Below are 20,576 nucleotides of genomic sequence, written 5' to 3'. Positions count from 1 at the left end.
GTGGAGCCTGATTCAGCCGCTGAGCTTGGTTTATCCCTAGATTTATTACACAGCTGCGGTCCTCAGAAAACACAGGAAACCAATGCAGACAGGCAGCACGGGCCTGTGCAATCAGAGAGGGATTATCTACACGGAGCCACTACTTTACGAATGAGTGCTCTTAAGGAACACTCCTGAAGCTTGGTGTTCTCTAACGCTCTAAAGCTCCGGGTAATATTGGGAAGGGGTTAAAATGCAGGCAAGTCAATTCACAATGGATAAAGCAGCCCTTCTCGTAAGGTCACCTGCATGTGAGTGGACTTTATGAAGGTAGTTCAGGAGAGGTTTTAAACAGAAAGATGAATAAACACCAATTAGCTTTTTTCCCTGCATCGACAAGGAAGAGGTGCTGGTTCCAGAGCCAGAGCCTAATCTCAAACTATCATGTGCTTTCCAACAATAAAAGAGCCACACATTCATTTCTGTTATAGTACCATGAGCTGGAACAAAGAACTGGGGATTGGACTGGGCATCACATCATTTCATCGCCATGGCAACAAGTTATTTTCATGAGATTCATTAAAATAAGACATGAACAGTGCCAGGGGTTTTGAAGATAATTGTAGCTGTGAACCAGTGATCTGAGGAAGGAACAACTGTTCTCTTGCCAATGGCAGTGAACTGAATAAAAGATACATTGCTACGTCTAATGCTAACGGAACTTCACTCAAAAAAGCTAGACATAATAAATAGCTATAATAACAATATTTATCTTTTGTCTTGAACATTCGTACATCATTACATATGACCATGTCCTTGTGCTGTGTAGAGACACTGAAGAATTAGGATAGCAAAATACAGTATGTTCTAAAAGTATTGTTAATTCCTAATTCAAATTCTATCGCTAACTATGACGTTAAAAAAAATGTCCTCTGACCACATGTAAATCCCGTTGTTAATGTTAATTAGTACGAACTGTTTTATTTTTTTTGCAGCTAGTCGTTTCAGCCTGGAGCTGAGCATGTGACATCTTTTGTACACATTTCTGGCCACAAGCTTCAGAATATGAAAGGTTGCAATCTAATAGGCTCTCTGCATTTCCTAACCCTAGAGCGAAGTCTAAAGGTCTTGCCAAAGTAATTAGTCCTAATTACTCATTCCTAAACTTTCTCGCTAACATTAATGCTAGGAAAACTTCCCATGAACACTCAGAATAATCAGCTGAAAGCAATAAAAAAAAACAAAAAAAAAACATTTGTAGTCATATAATCATGTAATCATGTAATCATATAATCATAGTCCATGATGATGTCTTTGTGCTGTGTATAGATATACTGAATGAGATGACTTTAAATGCTAAAAAAAATTACTTTTTTTTACTTTTTATTAGTTTTTTTTGAAAGTTATTAGCTGTATCTGTACTGTACTGTACACTACATAATCACTGTACTGTACACTATGTAATCACACTATGCATTATGAACTCAACCGTCTAGTGTATGCAATTTAGAAGGATATATCATCTAAAATGGAACATTAGCATTTTTTTACTAACCGGAAATATAAGCTGTTTCCCAGTCGATGGCACATGACGTCAAACACATGTAATGCAACGCTGCTACCTTTAGCAGAATACCCAGAGTCAACAAAAATGTTTTTTTTTTTTTCATTTTACTGTTTAAGTCAATGTTACCTTTTAAGATAAGATAAGATAACACTTTATTAATCCCCAGATGGAGAAATTAGGGTATGTTTTATGCCCAACATGAGCTTTTTTGATTCTGAGCAAACTTGACCCGGCATCAGCGGCTGGTAGCCCCTCCCCCTTTCCACTACATAAGCAAATCTGCGACTGTTGAGTGCATGAATTATCCAACAATCCACACTTTTTTTTTTTTTTCCCTTTTCGGTTAAATAAGTGCAACATACGGGTACTTGAAGTGCACGTCTTCTTGTTGGAATTTTCAACGTGAGCACACTGCTCACACTATTTATACTACAAAATGGCATACAATAGTACATAAGTATACAATTTGGGACGCACTTATTGTTTTTGTGCTGAGTATTAGGAAATTCTGCTTCTTCTTTCTTTTTTTTTATTATGCAATGTTTAAGCAAACTGGCAAAATGTTGGCCGGTTCTTAAGGTGTAGTTCTTACTGGTTCTCTGAACCATCACCATGTTCGTGAAATAAATTGTGGTCAGGATGAAGCCAGTCGAACAATGTGCACAATCTCGGAGCAACACAGAGCAATGCAGGATACAGGATTTCCTGTGTTGGTGTAAAAACGATCAGCAGTTAAAACTGTTGAGGTCAAAGGGCAGTGCTCGGTATCAAGCACACTGAACTCCTCTATGCTTTTTGAAAACCGACCCAGATGAGAGTAGGATAAAAGCTAATACAGGTTGTGCAACAGATGATGACCATTAAATCATCACCGCCCCAATCAGGTCAAAAACACAACAGAATGTGTGAGCGCTCGCAATCAGAGACAGAGAAGGGGTTTGTTTCAGGAGTGCTGGCTTGACCTCATGAACGCAGGACAGCGCCTCGTGGCTTTACTACATAACCGAACAATCCATCAATCAGTCTGTCGGCTGACTTAGCATTCAACCCGAAAGCCACTGAGCACGAGGCATGTTTGTGATGTCTGAAACATTTACTTCTTCACTTGTTCTCTCCTGCAGCTGCCACTGGTTTAGCCTCACTGACGAGCAGTCCAGGGACTTTACACAGGACAGAAAAGTGCCTTGTGTCCACTTCTACCCAACCCCTGACCCATGGGTTTCAGTTATTACCTGCTCGCACCTGCCTGCACAGCCGGCATGTGGTTTATTCTTAGATCACTGGCTACATTCCTGTCTCTGGTCATGCAGGGGAAAGTGTGTTGACCAGGCAGCACGGCTGCCCTAACCTTTCACTGAACACAATGTCAGCAGAAAAGAAATGCACCTGTTAGTGGCATAGTAACACCTTTTCAAACCTGCAAATGGGTAACAGCTAAAGGTGGACAACCTCAACACACACACACTTTAACACCTTCACATGCACACACAATATCATAAGCTATTCAGCTGTTGCATTCCATGTACTGTACCAAGCAAGCTAGAAATACACTAAAACTAGCTCAAAGACATGGTGAGAGGAAATAAAGGTGGGTGATATAACGATATTAAAATCGATATTGTGTTGAATAGACTTTTCTAAGATATTGCAGATATCCTCAGAGCTACATAACATACAGTAAGAAGTAAAAATTGTACATTTTGTTATTAAATTTCTAATTTTCCCGCCTTTCCTGTGTTACTTTAATGTATACATTATAGTCATTCTTTTCATGCACTTATGTTTTATGAATTGCAATCATTATAAATCTTTTTTTTTTCTCCCCACCATTTTTTGGGAACTGTCAGCAGGCCTACTGTAAATATCATAACATATCATAACATTTACCACAGAAATGTCTTCAGGTATGATTTTCTTTTTCCTCACTCATAATCACTCAGGCCTAACAGTAAACAAACCATTTTGGCTTCAGATCCTCTCCCAGTGCTCTGAGCAGGCTGCTATGTTAACCTCCTACTCAATTTCCATATATTTAATCGAGCACACAATTAATAATGTACAGAAAGTGGGAGAAGGGAAAAGAAGAGAAGCAGAGGAAGGGAGGCATGGACAGCTACAGTGAGAAAAAACAAAGCTCTATAGAGAGCCATTACTTTTCCTATGAGTCTAAGCAGGAGACCACACAGCGAGCAGTGAATATATTAGAGACAGGGCAGCTCATGTAATAAAGTTAATGAAAGCCAAATAGCGTAGCCAGCAAACCTTGTGTATTGGCTGAGTGTTTGGGAAAACTCTGAGTTATAAAAATAAGCATTATATATGTCTGTAAAGACATCTCACAAGTCCAGTACAGAAACTAGAATGCATTTCAACAAGGTATGAACATGTTCAATTGTTCAATAGAATCCAAGTGGCACCTGAAAAGAAACGTTAGATGATGGATAGAAGAGCCAGCTTAAGTGACCTCTTTATAAATACATCAAGGGGAAAAAAAAAATCTGTAAACAGATGGAATGTTCTATAGCAGATAATTAAGTGACGACTGACCTCAACCACGGGCATGAATAACACCACATTTCTGCAGTGAGAGTGTGTGTGGCAGCATAGAAAGAGCATGAAGTCAGAATTTTTCCTTTTAATAAAGTGTGTAAGAGGAAAAACAGCAGCACTATCAGCTACCCCCAAGGCAGAAAAGCTTCATGGCTCTTGTTTGTCATTGCATGTCTGAGGACGAGTTATAGTCTATTCGGGTGTTTTTTTCAGCTCCATGTAAAAATTAGTTGCAAGGTTCAAAGCCTGACATCCTAGAAATCCACATTCGGCACAGGAGTGGGCTAAGAGAAAGCAGAACGCTTACAAATATTCCATTTACGTACAGGCTAGTAACGTACGGACTTGCATGTCGTTCAAATTAAAAATAAAAAAATGCCAAAACAAAGCAAAAAAAAAAAAAAAAGCCTTGGGAAATTTAGTGTGGTATTCTTTTTCTATTCTAGGGTTCCTATTCTTGTATCCTCCTGCTTGCCCTTCAGATGCACAGCTGCTAGGAAAGGAATGAAACAGCAGAAAGTCATAAATCAGCCTCTGAGGATTAAGCGAAACATTAGCGTTTAAAAAAGGGACATTACAGGATCATCTGTAGCAGAGGGTCACATAGCAAGCAGAGAAGTTTTGAGTAGATCGCTTTTGTAGTAACGGATAAGCTCTTTAATACCTTCCGCTTCTCTCCACTAGCTCAGTAATGTAACCGCCGCTTGTTGAACCAAGGCTTAATCACAGGCCTTTAAAGTGTAAGCTAATAGACACAGGAATCAAGCTGACCCCGAACTGCTAGACAGCTAAACGAGTGCTATTTTACAATTGTTTTTGGGTAAGATGTCAGTAATGGAGTTTAGACCACGCGAGTGTAACAAATGGATTTTCCATGATTAATATGAATGGCAGTTTGGCGACCTGGAGTGATTTAAGAGACTAGTAATAGAATAAACGTGAATATAGACATTCTCCGTCTATGTCTGTCTCGTCCAAAGTCTTTGAAAAGATTTGCAATTTGTGTTATATATAGTAACTCTACTGATAATTCCATTATTATTGTCCTTGGGTCATCATCTTGAAAAATGCTCCAGTATTCCTTCAGGCATTGTGTCTTACATCTTTGTATCTTGTTATAGATCTGGCTAGACTGGGAAGAGGCTACAGCTATGCTAATTTATGTCTCCCTTCAGTAGGCACAAATCAAACTATTTACATGGGCACTGCACATTTACTGTAGCCATTTTTTTTTTTTTTTACAAAACCAGACTCTCTGACATATTCATAAACGCAGTATGCAACCTCCCCGTAATTAGATGTGAGAAATCCTGGAAAATCAGTACATGAGAGAAAAGAAAAAGCAAAAACACAAGAGCCACACTTACTGGCTACTTCCAGTGAAGCGTTGTGGCTGACCGCCTCCCCCAGATAGTTCCTGGCCACACACACGTAGCTGCCGTCGTCAGGTTTGCTGCGGCGACCGTGCACGATGCGCAGGAAGAAGAGTGAGCCGCTGGGAAGGAGCATACGGTGCGAACGTGGGTTGTCCCTGTCTGTCTCCACACGCTCACCGTCTTTATACCACTCGACAGTGGGTGCTGGACGACCCTCGGCCTTACAGTTCAGCGTGGCCGGCTCACCCTTCGACACGATCAGGTCTGATGGGTGCTCCACAATCCGTGGGGGATAGTCCTCCTGACGGAGACGAGAACCTGGGAAATGCAAGGAATGAAGGAATTAGTGAAGTCCGTATACAGTATTATACACAATGATGACGCACTGTCTGATATATGCTTTGTGTCCAAAATATCATGTATTTAAACATATTACAACACCAGAGAGGAACCCTGGGAGTCTTCACAGCATTCAACGATTTCTGAATACTAAAAGTCTGTAAATTTGAGTTCTTTTTTTATTGGACATATCTATTTGCACCAGGGTGAAAATAGCATTGTCCACTAGAGATCGACTGATATTGATTTTTTATAACCGATACCGATACTAATTATTTGCTGTTTATGTGCCCGATAACCGATATGCAGAACCAATATTTATTTACTGTTTTACTTCTGTTTTTGACACAATGAACTGAACAAACCATTTTATTTACAACAATTTTGTCAATTTCACTTCCTCCTTGCATACAAAACAAAACTACTCTTATTTATACACCAATAACTAGAGGGGTCTGAAGAGTGCAAAAATTAAAAAAAATAAAGTGCACTGTTACTAAAGTGTCTTTTTTATTTAATTTTTTATAAAAGCTTCGATGAGGTAAAACAAATAAAGCACATAAAAATAATTCTAACAAATCTAATAAAACAGATGCAGTGTTACAATTCTCAAAACGCAAGATGGCGCCATTTATCGGTGGATCCGATATTACAAAACCGATGTCCAATTATGGAAAAATGCTTAAATATCGGGAAAATCGATTATCGGTCGATCTCTATTGTCCACACTGTATTCTTAGGAGAACTGTCATGTCCTTTGCTTAGCTAATGTTTAGCAACATTAGCTAAGCAAAGGTGGCTACCTAAACACATCTCTGCTCTAATGCTGCCACCTAAGTAGTTATCTTAGTAGCAACAATAGCTAATAGACTTTAGTAACTAGTGATGTTTGCTAACAAGCTGTAAATCTGTTATAATTCAAGTATTAGCTGTCACACTCCCAAACTGGTGGCTTAGCTACAAGGTGAGAATTTGCAATGACTACCTGTGAGCAAACAGCTCACTGTTAAGTTCATAGCTTGAAAAACAAAACAAAAATATTTAATAACAATAATAAAACACCATTACCATTAGCTAGCCTTGAGTTACGCAAATAATACACAAGCTAAGTCAACAACTTCGCTGACCACATTAACATGTGTCCAATTAAACGAATAACGCAATAGTGCAATGGCAGAGCTAGTCCAGTCAGATTCGCTTGTGTGTTTGCACTTAAAGAAAAAGCTAAACACAGACCAACAAATTCGTTCAACATGGAAAAGCTAGGTCCTTACTGAACATCACTTATTTGTTGCATAAATGAATCTACTGATACTTTTATTCATGCTTAGTTTCTCAAGGGCATTCATATGATCTTATTTTAGATATCCTGTCAACTTTGCATGACATTAATATGCGCATATGAACGCTGAAAACCTGTGTAAAGGTTATTCAGAAGAAAGAATGACTCCTAATGTTATATTAAATCATTTTCACCCAGATCACTGGATAACTGACTGAAAATGTGTGGTCCCAAACCCCGTAATAATTTATGTCCAATCAGCAGTGAGCATGTGATGTTCAATAAAGACCTATGCTTTGTCTTTTGACTTAATATTGATGTGTTTCTGAATTTGTTGTAGTGTTTTTGATTTTGATGTTGCGTTTTCTTGTATATTTTTTTGGCTTGTTAATGTGCTTTTTTTACACGCCACAATATATAATTCATCAACAAGTATTCGTTCACTATATAATTACAATCGTACATCCATCCATTTTCCATACCACTTATCCTACACAGGGTCGCGGGTGAGCCTGGAGCCCTATCTCAGGGAACTCCGGGCACAAGGCTGTGTCAACCCATCAAAGGGCACAGTCGCACACATATTCACACACTACAAACAATTTGGAAATGCCAATGAACCTCCAACGCATGTCTTTGGACTGTAGGAGGAAACCAAAGTAATCAGAGGAAACCCTGAAGCACATGCAAACTCTGCATGCACATGGCGTAGACAAGATTCGAGAGGTGGGAGGTAAATGTGCTAACCACTAAGCCACCATGCCCACAACCATACATATTACACACTAATATTATATGTGATACATACATGCCAATTCAGACTACATTTAAATAAAAGACAATAAGAGCATCTCTACTCTCATTCACTGCACAGTCAGTACGACCAGCATTATCACAAAGGCGGTCTTAATTGGAAGCACATCGCAAAAATCTTATTTACGCAGCCTCCCACTAGCACAGGGATTCCCTCCCCCGAATGCTGAGGGAGAGTGTTTCTAACACAGACTCGCACCCAGAGGTGCCTAGAGGAGATACAAAATTAATCATGTCAACTCAAACTCGTCGTCTCCTCGCATTTTACGATTAGATTAATTAAGTTATGTCTGTCTTTCACACACACACACACACACACACACACTTACACAGTATCCTGCACATACCAACAGTCACTCTTTAATACCACCCACGTTCCACTGAAGAGTGTGATAAGCTGGTAAAGCGGACTGCAAAAATGTGCATAGCTCATCCCGTTCCATTTAATTAGATGTATTAGTCGTGGTTACATGGATATTTTTTTCTTTTATCGCCCACAATCATGTTAAACATCTTAATTAAGTTCGGTTATGAATATGAAATTCGAACACGCAGATGCCAGAAAGGCCCTCGAGGCCTCTTTGAGAGGTAATAACAATGTAAAGAGAATGGCAAAAACGGCAGTGAGTGGAGATTTATAGTATAAGAGGATCTTTCTTTTGTCTTACGCCAATCATTCAAGACAAAAACAAAAATCTCTTGTTCACTTCAGCATGAGGTTACATTCATGGTATCGAATTCCGTGTACTTTTAGCACGAACGTCTGGATAGAAAGGCTACTCTCAGTGCCAAAGGAAATCTTTTCCTGCAATCACAGTGTAGCAAAGCCAGCACAGAGGGGATGTGAGACTAGTTTTTCTTCCGTGTGCTTGAGCAGGCTTTGTATTTTTCCGCAGTCAGGACTTAGCGAGGCTACTTTATCCAGACGAGGAATGATGGCGCCTCAGCCATGTTAATCAAGTGCTGTTTGAGAAGAGCCTTTTATCCTGAAATTCTGCAAGTAGCTTCTTCTGTCTGACTTTCAGGAAATAGGACTAAATTTCCACCAAAGTGACAGAACACACAGAAGAAAAGCCCTACATATATAATATATATGTTTTATTAAAGTGCCACCTGATGTGCCATTTGCTGCCAGATTATTTCCTTTTTCAAAAATCCCGATCAAGCAGAAGGACACAGGGTTTTTCTTTCAAGTGTTGCACATACAGTATAAATTCTGCAGAAAAGCTGCAGAGGGTTGCACTTTTTTTCTTCTCGCAGTGAGAAGCAGTACTGGGTTCATCTCTGAAGATTAATTATGACGCTGGAGTAGTAGCGGCTACGGCGGCCCACGTGGACCAGGCTCCACGCAGCCAGCCTCTGGATCCCAACCCTGCGCATCATCCATCACCATCCAGGCAACTGCCGACTCTGCTGCCCAGTCCCTCCGCCCGAGGCTGGTGTGTGTTGTAATCCATTACTATCTTTCAAGTATGCGTATGCATAGTAGGCTGTAGCTACATCCATAATCAGGTCACTCTATGTGTGCCAGTTCTTGGCCTTGATATAGTGTATGGATTTGCTATGTGAGAATTAGCCAGCTTTTCTAGGACACATTTCAAAAGGAAGAATGTTATTTCTTTCAAAGACATCACATTACATTAAAAATCATATCTGGATCAGGTGTATTTTTAACTCATGTGTGGTACCTGATGTTATCACGGTGATATCAGCAGAAAATGCTGGATTGGGTATCGGAGGAAAAAGAGAATGAATCCGATCCAGTGTGATAATAAATTTAACCTGAAATATGTCAGAATTGCTTGTAGTGCAATGTAAAGTAGGTAAAAACAATTCAGATTTTTTTGTGATTGTTGTGGCCAAAAATGTTTAATTTTACTGCTGCTTTTTCCCCCCAAAATTTGCGATGCAACGTGCAGACTTTTTTGAGCTGTGGTTTTTGTGTAAGCCATTGTTTTGACTCGAAACATGGAAGTACTGAAAAAAGTATTACAAACGCATAAAGGATTTTCATGTACGAACGTAAAATAACACAAAAATCAACACATTGATAATGCTTGTGAAAAAAAAACACAACAGCGAGAAACAAAAAAACAGAACGAAGAAACAGGAAATGAGAAAGAACACGCAATCACTTTAAACACAACGTAGAAATAGTGTATATGAAGTAAATTGCATGATTAACTGAGAATAAGACACAGGAGACACACAACAGATTGAAGTTTGAACAGATTGAAAACCAATAAGCTAACAGGAGAGGAGAAAAACCTAAACAAATGTACACTGAAATCTCATAAGTATTGGAACAGAAAAGAGTGGCGTGCACGGTGGCTTAGTGTTCAGCATGTTTGCCTTGCACTTCCAGGGTTGGGGTTCGAATCCCGGTTCTGCTCTGTGTGCTCTGTGTGTTCTCTCTGTGCCTAAGGGGTTTCCTCCGGTTTCCTCTCCCAGTCCAAAGACATTGTATGCTGTTGTATGCTGACTGGCATTTCCAAATTGTCCATAGTGTGTGATTGTGTCCTGCGATGGGTTCGCACCCCATCCAGGGTATCCCCTGACTTCCCTGGGATCGGCTCCAGGTTCCCCCACTACTCTGTGCAGGATAAGCAGTATGGAAAGATGGAATAAAAAAATGTGGTATCATGCCACCTCTAGATTGTTTTAGTGTTGTTGTTTATTTGTTTTTATTGTATGTATTTCTTGTTAGTTATAATAGGTGATAATGTTTTAGGCATGTTTTCTTAAATTGCATTGGATTTTAGTTTTAGCTTCAGTAATGGTAGTTCCAGGAATATTTTCCTCATTAAACAAGAATTCAGAAAAGGAAAAAAAAAATCTCGTTTCCATTTAGTTGTTGCTTCTTATTTTATTTCTGTTACTTATTTGTAGGTAATTTTTGCTTTAAAAAAAAAAAAAAACCTAGAATACCCCTGGTGGTACTCAGACTATAAATCCTTTTAATTAAACAGTAAAACTATTCGATCCACACTTTATAGCAGAATTCATGACCACTGGAACTGAGCCTAGGTAGCGATTAACGTGTGTTGGAACATCGTGTTTAGATTTTTGTGTAAATGGAATAAGGGCGTGTAAGAAAGTAACGGTCATGCAAAGTAATTATATTAGCATTCAAACAAAACTGTCTTCTGGAACCCTCACAAAACAAGTGTTTTGTTTCACATAAACCTTGCCAAAACCTCCCATATGTAGAAGGTATCCCCCCCAAGCCCTCCACCCCACCCCACCCCACCCAAATGCAGTTTCTCTGAGGCAGAACCTCCCTTCATCCTCAGCCCATCTGTTTTACTGCTGTTACCGTACACGTCTTTTGAGGTTGTAGGTACTCTTAACAGCTGGACAAATACACTTCAAACCATTGGTTTTAAGTGTGTGTGTGTGTGTGTGTGTGTGTGTGTGTGTGTGTGTGTTTGTGTGTGGTGGTAGAAGAAGAACCCACACTGGGACAAAAACTTTATGCAGTGTGAAAGGAATCTCTGAATAAAAGACAGGATCCAGATGATCTTGGAAGAGTGAGGAAAAGAGGGGGAAAGATTACCGCTGCTAGGTAATTGCTCCCATTTGCCTTCTTTTACCTGCTTTAACTGCGCTGGGGGCAGGAAGCCACAACGCTTGGGGCTTTAATGTGGCTGTGCAGAGGAAACTAACTGACCACGACTGAGGAAGTGGTCAATATCTGCCAACTAAAGAAGTTTGACTTCAAGAACTTATATGAGATAGGGGGTAATCCTGAAAAGAGACCTCCCTCTTAGAACCTGGAACTCATATGTGCATGGATGTGCATGACATCATCAGAGACATGACCCGAGTCCTGCTGTTATTCCATTACTGGCATTTATCAATGCTTCCTTTCAGAGAAACACACAGACACACACACAGACACACACACACACACAAACACACACACACGCACATGCAAATCCTGGCCAAATTAGCACTTGGTAAAAGGGAAAGGCCAAACTGTGATAGTGCTAGTGCTTTCATGTGACAGTTTAAAAAATCATTAAAGACTGTAGTGTGTTAATTTGTGAAATCTGTTTGAGTGTAAAGGCTATGTGAAGTCTGGGGTGATGGGAACAGCTCAGTGGCAGGAGGAACAGATCAATAGACAGATGTTTCCAGTCAGTGTAATCTTCCAACTGGCTCATACATGAATACACACTTGCTCATACAGTCTGGATAGCTTGTCTTACTATCAGTGTGAAGACCTAATCATTATTAATGCAACTAAGACTAACCTTAACTTTTAGTTTTTTTTTCCTAAATAAAAGCTGCAGTTTTTGAAAAAAAAAAAAACCCCAAAAAACAAAACACTTATCCTCATGGGGATCAGCCAAATGTCCCTACAAGGTCAAAAGGGTCATTTGGGGACTCATGACACCATCATGTCAATTGTGTGCTTTTAGTTCCAAAAACATAATTAAACAAGTTTCAAATAGCAGCAAGCGTCAAGTTTGTGACAAAGACAAAATGGCAGCAATGCAACTCCTAGCCACCACATAGAAGAAAAAAAAAAACCCCTCATATTTCATTTAAATTGTGATTAAGGTGGGGAGAGGAGATAATGTGTGGCCAGCTTGTGGGAGAGGAGGAGGGACCTGGCTCAGCACTGGGCTTGTTTTCTTCCTTGTTTTAATTGTGTTGGGTCCGTGCCTGGGGGGAACGTGTGCACATGCAGAGGGATGGTATCTCTCGGCTACAGGTGAGGCCCTCTGTGCCCGTCTGCCCAGAGAATGAGCGCACGGCTTATCTCCAAAGAGCCAGCAGTTTACACACACATGCCTGCATGCAGGCGCACATACACACGCTCAGAAGCAAGACGCTTCAGACACATGCGCATTCAGGAACACATGCTTACAAGCACACACACAAAGATGAAGAAATGGCTAAATAAGCACGTTCATGTAATTGTGTACAAACAGGTAGGCATTAAGATCCATTTAATTTGTCCCACTGTCCAAATTTCACCACTACCATGCACACAAACACACATAAATGTGTGTGTATATATATATATATATATATATATATATATATATATATATATATATATATATATATATATATATCCTAATTCTTATTTTAACTGTGAATTTTCTAAGGCAGCATTAACAATTCCTCTGCAGATATTTCACAGAAAATAAAAATGATTTAAACCTCCTCTGCAAGCTCCAAGTTTACACAGATGAAAATCAATTCCCTAACAAGACTGCAATTGCCTCTTAATTAGACATAATTAGACGTAACTGCTTTCTAACTGTGCATCATTAATGTAACTGTCACACTTTCTAGAAAGACTGTTACTGTAACCCAGATAACAGAGAATATTATTAAAATATTCAGTGATGTATTTAACAGGTTCTAAGATGTTTAACTTGTAATGTAATGAAAATGGAATGTTCTTCCAGGTCTTCTAGAAATGTTTGCGCAATGCTAATGCTCCTGCAACCAAAATGATACAGGAACATTGCAGGAACATTTAAAAATGGAATGCTGAAAAGTTCTAGGAACAATGAGATAACTTGATCGATTGAACATCTTCTGAGGCAAAAGTTCTTAGAATATGTTCTGTTAATCATAATTGTTTGAAGTAGTATTGTTAGAATCATTGGTCAGGTTGTGAATTTGAAGGGACGGTGTAAGGAATGTGCAATGCAGGGATGAAAGGCATACAAATCTAAAAATTAGGGAAACGGTACAATATAATATCAGAGCTCATTTGTTGCTCATCTCATGTATTGCACCATCCAGACCAACCATTGCTTCGACGTATCTACAGATTTCAGGGGCTAAAATTAGAGTAAAGATGCTCCTGTCCACATTATCATAGGTTTTCCCTGTAGCACCAGGGTGTATTAAAGGGTGGCAAGAAAGAAGCCATTACTCAAACAGAACCATATGAAAGTATGTCTGGATTTTGCCAGAAAGCCTGAGAGTGACCCAGTTAGGATGTGGGAAAATGTTATTCTGTCGGATGAGATCAAGATTAACTTTCTAGGCCAGAATTCAAAACATTATGTGTGGCACAAACCTAGCACAGACCATGCAGTGAAGTATGGTGGTGGTAGGATCATGCTGTGGAGCTGCTTAAAGAAGAACGGATGAAGCAAAATAAAGGAACATAGTGTTAGAGAATTTGCTTCTGCTACTAAATTGATGCTTGTTCTTTTTTATTATGCAAGACAAATAAGGAAAGTATTATCTCCCAGACAGTATTTACCCTGAATAGTTTAATGATGTCTCTGTGACCATCAGTGCATTTAGTGTGAATATTTACCCAGGCAACATATGCAAATGTAAATAATCTTTCATCAGCTATTGCTTTTGGAGCCTATACCAGGAGCACTGGATATGAGGTGGGGAATATACTCTGAATGGGCACCATGCGCACGCACATTCAAAATTTTATGAATGGCTTTTTTAATGGTCTCTAAAATTGCTATGGACAACTTATTTCAAATTGTAGAAAGTGTAATGTACGGAAATATGTGTATCATTTGTAATCTTTTACACGGCACTTTATATACACTCAGTGTTCAAAGAGTGAGTAGGATGTTGTAGGTGGAACAGGATGCAGGAAGCAGTGGCCGTGTTCAGGACCAAAGATGAGTGACTGAGTATTTTATCAGCCCATCTTAGGACCACATGAGTGCATCTACCCTCGCTCCTACTGGTTTTCAATATAAACAGGTTTATCCATTACACTCCTGTGAGTGTGTGTCTGTCCCACATGAAAGCCATGTATTTGACTCCACACTGCACGGTCTGAGAGCACGAGTGTCTGTGGATCAAGGTTGGTGGTCTACAATCCGCTTCGCCAACCATCCCGAGGAGGAGGTTTCGGTTCTCCCAACAATTTGCTTTGGCGTTTGGACTGGGTGTGTAAACATTACACGGGATGAAGTATCAACCACTAAAAATGAAAACCACAGCAGTTGGGCTTACTCACACTGCAGCTTCTTTGTGTAAAAGAACCCCAACAGGTAAATAAGCTCACACGCACGCACACAATGAGATGCGAAAGCTGATCTGATGCTAAAGAGTTCCATTCACTGACAAACCTGCGCGTAATGTTACATGGTTTTGGCTGAGGTTCACAGCCCACTTTAAAAGCACTCTTGAAACAATGCACACAACTGTGTCGGCTCGTCTTCCTCTATGATGGGAATGTTCTGACCCGCATCTCACCTTGAGGCACTGGCCATGATGAAGGGAGCGTGCCTTAACACTATCCTGCTGCTGGGCTCAGCCAATCAGAGCAGCCGTCGATGATTAAGAACAATGTCAGACTGGGGTGACAAGGGGATTACCTGTGTTCTCAGTGTCCACAGTGCTGATACTGCCTCAGAGGAGAAAAGAGTGTAATCTATCCATTCTCTCCACTCCTACCTTCAACCCCACCTACACACACATTTACACAAGTATGTGTGCAAACACAAATGCTCCTGACTGTAAGTGAGAACATTCTTAAGGCTAGTAGCAATAAATCCCAAGGCTCATTTCTATATTTGGCATTGGCTAACATACATATGCTCACCAAGATGATTTCCCCATCATGCTTCTACACAAGCAGCACCTTTAGTTAACACCATCTGACACAATTACTGCATTCCCAACACCAGACAGCTTAAAGTTCTCCTGACAGATATGGACAAATAAAAGCCCATACTACACTGACATGCTTGTTAAAAACAATCCCATTTGTCTGTAAAAAAAACAAAAAACAAAAACAAAAACAAAAAATCAGTTTGCAATGAATTCTGATCTTTTCTTGATCCTGGATTAGAACACTCAGTTTTAATGACCTGAAAAAGATCAAACTGGCTTTGTGTTGTTGTTGTTGCTGCTGTGCTTTTTAATAACATCACATGTCTATGGAGTGCCACTGCAGTGATAAAGACTGAGAACTGAGAAAATTTGAGGAAAAAATGACAACCTATTCACACTACTGACTAATGGCTATATCTTTGGTGTCGGGTAGAAGTTTATGAAGGTTATGAATTTAACATTGACAATACAATAACTATCTGTGACTGGGAATCCGAGAGAGCACAATTAACCCTGCTTTCTGGGGGGAATGGATGCCATTCATTTCAATCTGATGGACAATAGCCAATTATAAGCATCTGTTAGTTCATATATATGGAATAAAGAGGCTGGCTTTATATTCTGGGGGAAGCCCATGGTAGTGTTCTCGCTCCTAGGGAATATGCTAATGGGTAGACTTAGCCAATGAGTAACTTGGAGAAAATGGTGATTAAAAAATCCCACCTTACTTTCCCATAAATAATTTGGCTTTAGTCTAAAAGCTCAAGGCACTTAGAGAGCATTTCAGTTAGTCCTCGGCATCAAGGAGATGTAAACACAGACAAATCAACCAAGCTCTGCTACATCTGCAATGCCTCATGATGCAATCACCACTAATTGATTATGCCTACTGGCTTTGCGTCATATAGAGGGAATGTTGCAAATCTTTGGAACGACGGAAGCCTCGTTCACACTACAAGTTGCTGAGCTTGCCGACAAAACCCTGTGATCTGAGGCAAATCGATCGTTATGTGTGAATTACTCAACACCACAACGACTTCAAGACTCCCGATTACTAGACAGCAAGTCGTGTAGTATGAGCAGAATAGCGGTCTGCCGACGTTGAAAATCGTGTAGTGTGAACTAGCCTTAACATTAAGAAAGTCTCGCGGAGACTCAGGCACCCTGCACTTAAAGCACATGAGCTCATTCCCTGGAGAGTGTTTCCAGGAAGCATGCTCAAATGGGAATGTGGATTGGAAAAAAAGCACACTGGTAACTAAGGGAAAGATTTCAACGGCTCAGTCAGCACGAACAGTGAGAGACCCACCTCCAAATGAGCACCCTCAGCACTAGATCTATGACGGCCATTATAGAGGAGAGCTGTTAAAAGTCAAGAGGATGGAAAGCGGAGGAGTGAACTAGCCTAGTTTTTTTTATCTCTCTCCTACTCTCCACCTTGTTCTCTGCCAAGTCTTTTAATGACTTCTGATGTGTGAAGCCTCAGCAAAAAAAACCCCAAAAAACATCAAAGTCCTTTCAATCACTGATTGATCTTGAATGCTGCAATATTCATGGTCATCAGGAACTGCTGTGTATCTCTCCTGAAGTGAAATACTCACCTTGCTAATGTCCATGGTCATGTGCCAGAGAATGTTAGTAGTCCCATCTAATGAGATCAAATAAAAATGCTTTATTTTACACCCAGGGTCAAGAGCATTAGGTTTGTACAGTGGAAACCGGGCTGGGAGAATTCCTCGCATTGCTTTGGAGACAATAAATTCTACAGCTAGCTATGAAGCTAAAGCCTATCATTCCCACAGGTATGAGGGTGGAACGAGGCCAGATAACTGTGCGTGGGCTATGTAAGGTACCTAACTACTTAATATCGCAGCTAGCAAACAGAAAGTACTAAAGTAAAAATGTCTGAGTAGCACAACAGAAAATCATTCGCCCTAAGGTTTTGAGATTTGAAGTTTGAATTCCAACAATGCCGTAGACATCCGAGGATGGGAGCCCATGCTCTCTGGGTGCCATCACTCTCTTGCCTGTCAATCAATGGCCGTCTGTGAGCTCATGTATATGAAAGAGGGTTAGCGATTTCCTCTGAATGTGTTATGCTACCCTGTGATGTAGCATGAGCAGCATTTCCAAAAGATGATGTGTGTAGAAAGAAGCATGTGCTAGTCTTCACCCTCAACGGCTGGTAGTTGTCACTCGATAGGGGAGAGCTAGCTAGGGGCAGGAACTGACAAATGACCAAATTCAGGAGAAAAAGGGAGAAAAAGAGTTTGTGAAATATACAAAGCTTCTAGAGTGACAGGACGCTTTTGGACAAAAGTCCTTCATCAGCTGGGCAAGCTAGATATTTCTGGGGCTTTCATTGCTCCTAGAGTATAACAACTAGAAATGCAAACTGACATGTCTTTAATGCTATTGCAGGGTCTCACTACTAGTAAGGAGAAATACTTCATTCTGATGAGACAAAGGTGTTCGATAAAACAAACTGCTCAGCCTCCTCGTTTTGTCCGATGTACAGCTGATGTCTCTTTTTCTGTCTCTTCCTCTTTTGTATATACCTATATATAAAACTCGGTTGTAGCTGCAAGCGGTTCCCAGAATGGGTGCAGTAAATTATAAACTATTCAACAAGACTCGGCCACTCTCAGCTTATTAGGGGACACGTTTTCAAATGTCATGGTCAGAAAAAAAACCTTATTTGCTTGGTAAATTGGGCTAAGTCTCAATGTGGGCCTGTCTATGTGATTACAGATGTTGCTTTACGAGTGTGCGTGTGGTGCTGAACGACTTTTATTTCAAACCCCTTGCCTTAATTGCTGAGTTGGTAGCAACAAATGAACTCTTCTCTCATATCATCTCCCTGTTGTTTCCCTCTCTGGAAGGATTGTGTAAAACAGACCAGGGCATGGACACTGCACATGAACCCTATTTAGAGAACAGCATGAGCAGAAATCCTATTTATACATTAACCCCCCTAACCACTTTCCCTGTTCCTGTTCCTGTTCCTCCTGTGCTTTACAGCATGCCACCCAGGCCATCTCCATAAAGACACTGGGTAGAATCAGGATAAATGGCCAGACTCCAGGATGGTATTGGCCCGAATGGGAATTAAATGGGATCATAAATTTATGGAGGCTGGGCGATTCCGAGAGAGAGCCTATTTCAAGACATGGACGGCAGACGAGCGGCAGAAACACTGAAGCGACTAAGAGGAATAAATGGAACATTGGAGAGGTAGAATGGAGGCCTAGAGCAGATTTTACAAGACAATATAAATATTTGGAGGGGGGAAATTAAGAGCCAGACAAATGCTGCCAAAGGCTTCCTTTTCTGGAGACATCTGCAGAGGTGCATTCATTATCCCATTAAAAAAGACATTTCCTACCTTTTTTGGTTAGACTGACATGGCCTTAGCTCTTAGTTATACCCTGACTTGTCTAAAACTGGGATTCATTACATAGAGAGACCGCTTCTCCTTGGAGGTTATATATGAATGTCCAAATATCAAAAACATAATCACAGACTCGACCTTTAATTTCACTTCCTGTAATTTCATTAAATATTTCAGATTTATCTGTAACATTAGCGCAAAAATATGTCCATCAAGACTTACGCTAAATGGTCCTAAAGCTATACCTTTATGACTATATCTAAGACATATGTCCAACTTTCCCATTGCACATATGACTAAAATTAAGTGATCTCTCTTTGAAATGCTTGATGTTGACCAGGACATGACAGATCATGAGAAATCATATTGTGAAACCTAAATAAAAGCAAGCCCTGATCTGGTCCATTTTAGCACTGAATTTAAATGCTCAATGCTTGAAAGCGATTTTTAGCATGATAGTGCACTGGATCAGATTATGTCTCTCTGCAAGTCAGTTTAGCTGGCAGGGATTATTTTCTAATCCCTTTGGTCTTTCTCAAGAGGGGAAGGTCGTAAAGACCCTCGCCTCATCCTCATGAATGTCTCCTCCTCCTCCTATTGTTCAAAGCCACAAAGAATCCCCCCTGAGCTGCACATCTGCAAAACAATTTCTCCTTTTTAGCTCTTTAATACCAAAGCAAAGAGAGTGGAAAGAGAGTGTGAAGAATTAAGGCTCACCGGGTGATAAACTTCACCAGGAACTGCAATGGCTATTTGTTCATTGAGGTGAAGAATCTTTTTTTTTTTTTGTCCTGGGCTTGCATAATTACCTTATCACTTTCTAAGGACACTGAGCTAATATCAATCACCTACACAGGATCCTTAACCATGACATTATGACATTTCCTGACACAGTTCCTCTTCCCTGCTTCAACGCTTTATCCATCTCAATTTCCACTATTTAGCCTTCAACATGCGCAGAATGCACAAAGGTTTGCACGCAGTCTCCCAGCTGAATGCTGGTTCTCTGTGATGTTTCAGCCCATCAGAGCAATAATAATCCAAGCGGCAGTCCACTAGCCTTGCCCCCTACAGCTCTCATCACAGATTTTTCTTGTTGGAGCACACTTGCACTGTGGAATGAAGCCAGTAAAATGAAGGTGAGCTGAAGCTTGGCTTGCCAGCACAAAATGTCAGGGAGAATAATGACAAAAGGATCTCTGCCTGGATCCACATGGGGTTTGTACACATTATCTGTTGATCCTTTGCCAGGATCTCATATGAGTTCATTATTTCTCTGCGCTCTTTCTCTTGAGAGGAGAAATGTCAGAGGTGGTGGCAGTGGTCGGACTGCTCAGTCGCCAGCTTCTAGCTTCCCCTCTGCTCCCTCTCCTCCCCAAGCAATTTCCACCGATGAGGTAAGGTTTCAATTTCAGACAGTCACAAAGGCATCAAATTCAGCCTAAAGTAGCAAGTTTGAGGCCATGCACGGTAGAAAAGGTCTGGCGCCGAGCCACGTGCTTGGCTCATTACACAGATCTGGCTTCGCTTCTTTGAAGGAAGACAGAGTTGGACTGAAACTTGGCCACATCTCAGACTCTGGGGATACGTTTCTCTTGGTGAGGACGATGGTGATGATGATCATGTGCACATCTAATCCTCAGCAGATCATCCATCAGCCATGCAATGAATAGGAACAGAGTGTCTCAGATAACACTCTGATGCATACGCCGC

At 40.5% G+C, this 20,576-nt stretch overlaps 1 protein-coding gene across 1 annotated transcript in view; it reads right to left on the bottom strand.

The window, feature by feature from the left end:
• LOC128620889 (roundabout homolog 1-like) overlaps nt 1-20,576 on the bottom strand; it is a 145,486-nt gene that overhangs the window by 112,449 nt on the left and 12,461 nt on the right. Inside the window, exon 2 of the mRNA XM_053646261.1 lies at nt 5,464-5,790. Coding sequence (XP_053502236.1) covers nt 5,464-5,790 — 327 coding nt within the window. The remainder of the gene's footprint in view (nt 1-5,463; nt 5,791-20,576) is intronic.

The sequence above is a fragment of the Ictalurus furcatus genome, chromosome 16 (assembly GCF_023375685.1).
Source record: "Ictalurus furcatus strain D&B chromosome 16, Billie_1.0, whole genome shotgun sequence".
Classification (NCBI taxonomy): Eukaryota; Metazoa; Chordata; class Actinopteri; order Siluriformes; family Ictaluridae; genus Ictalurus; species Ictalurus furcatus.
This window is presented reverse-complemented; position numbering and strand designations above follow the sequence as displayed.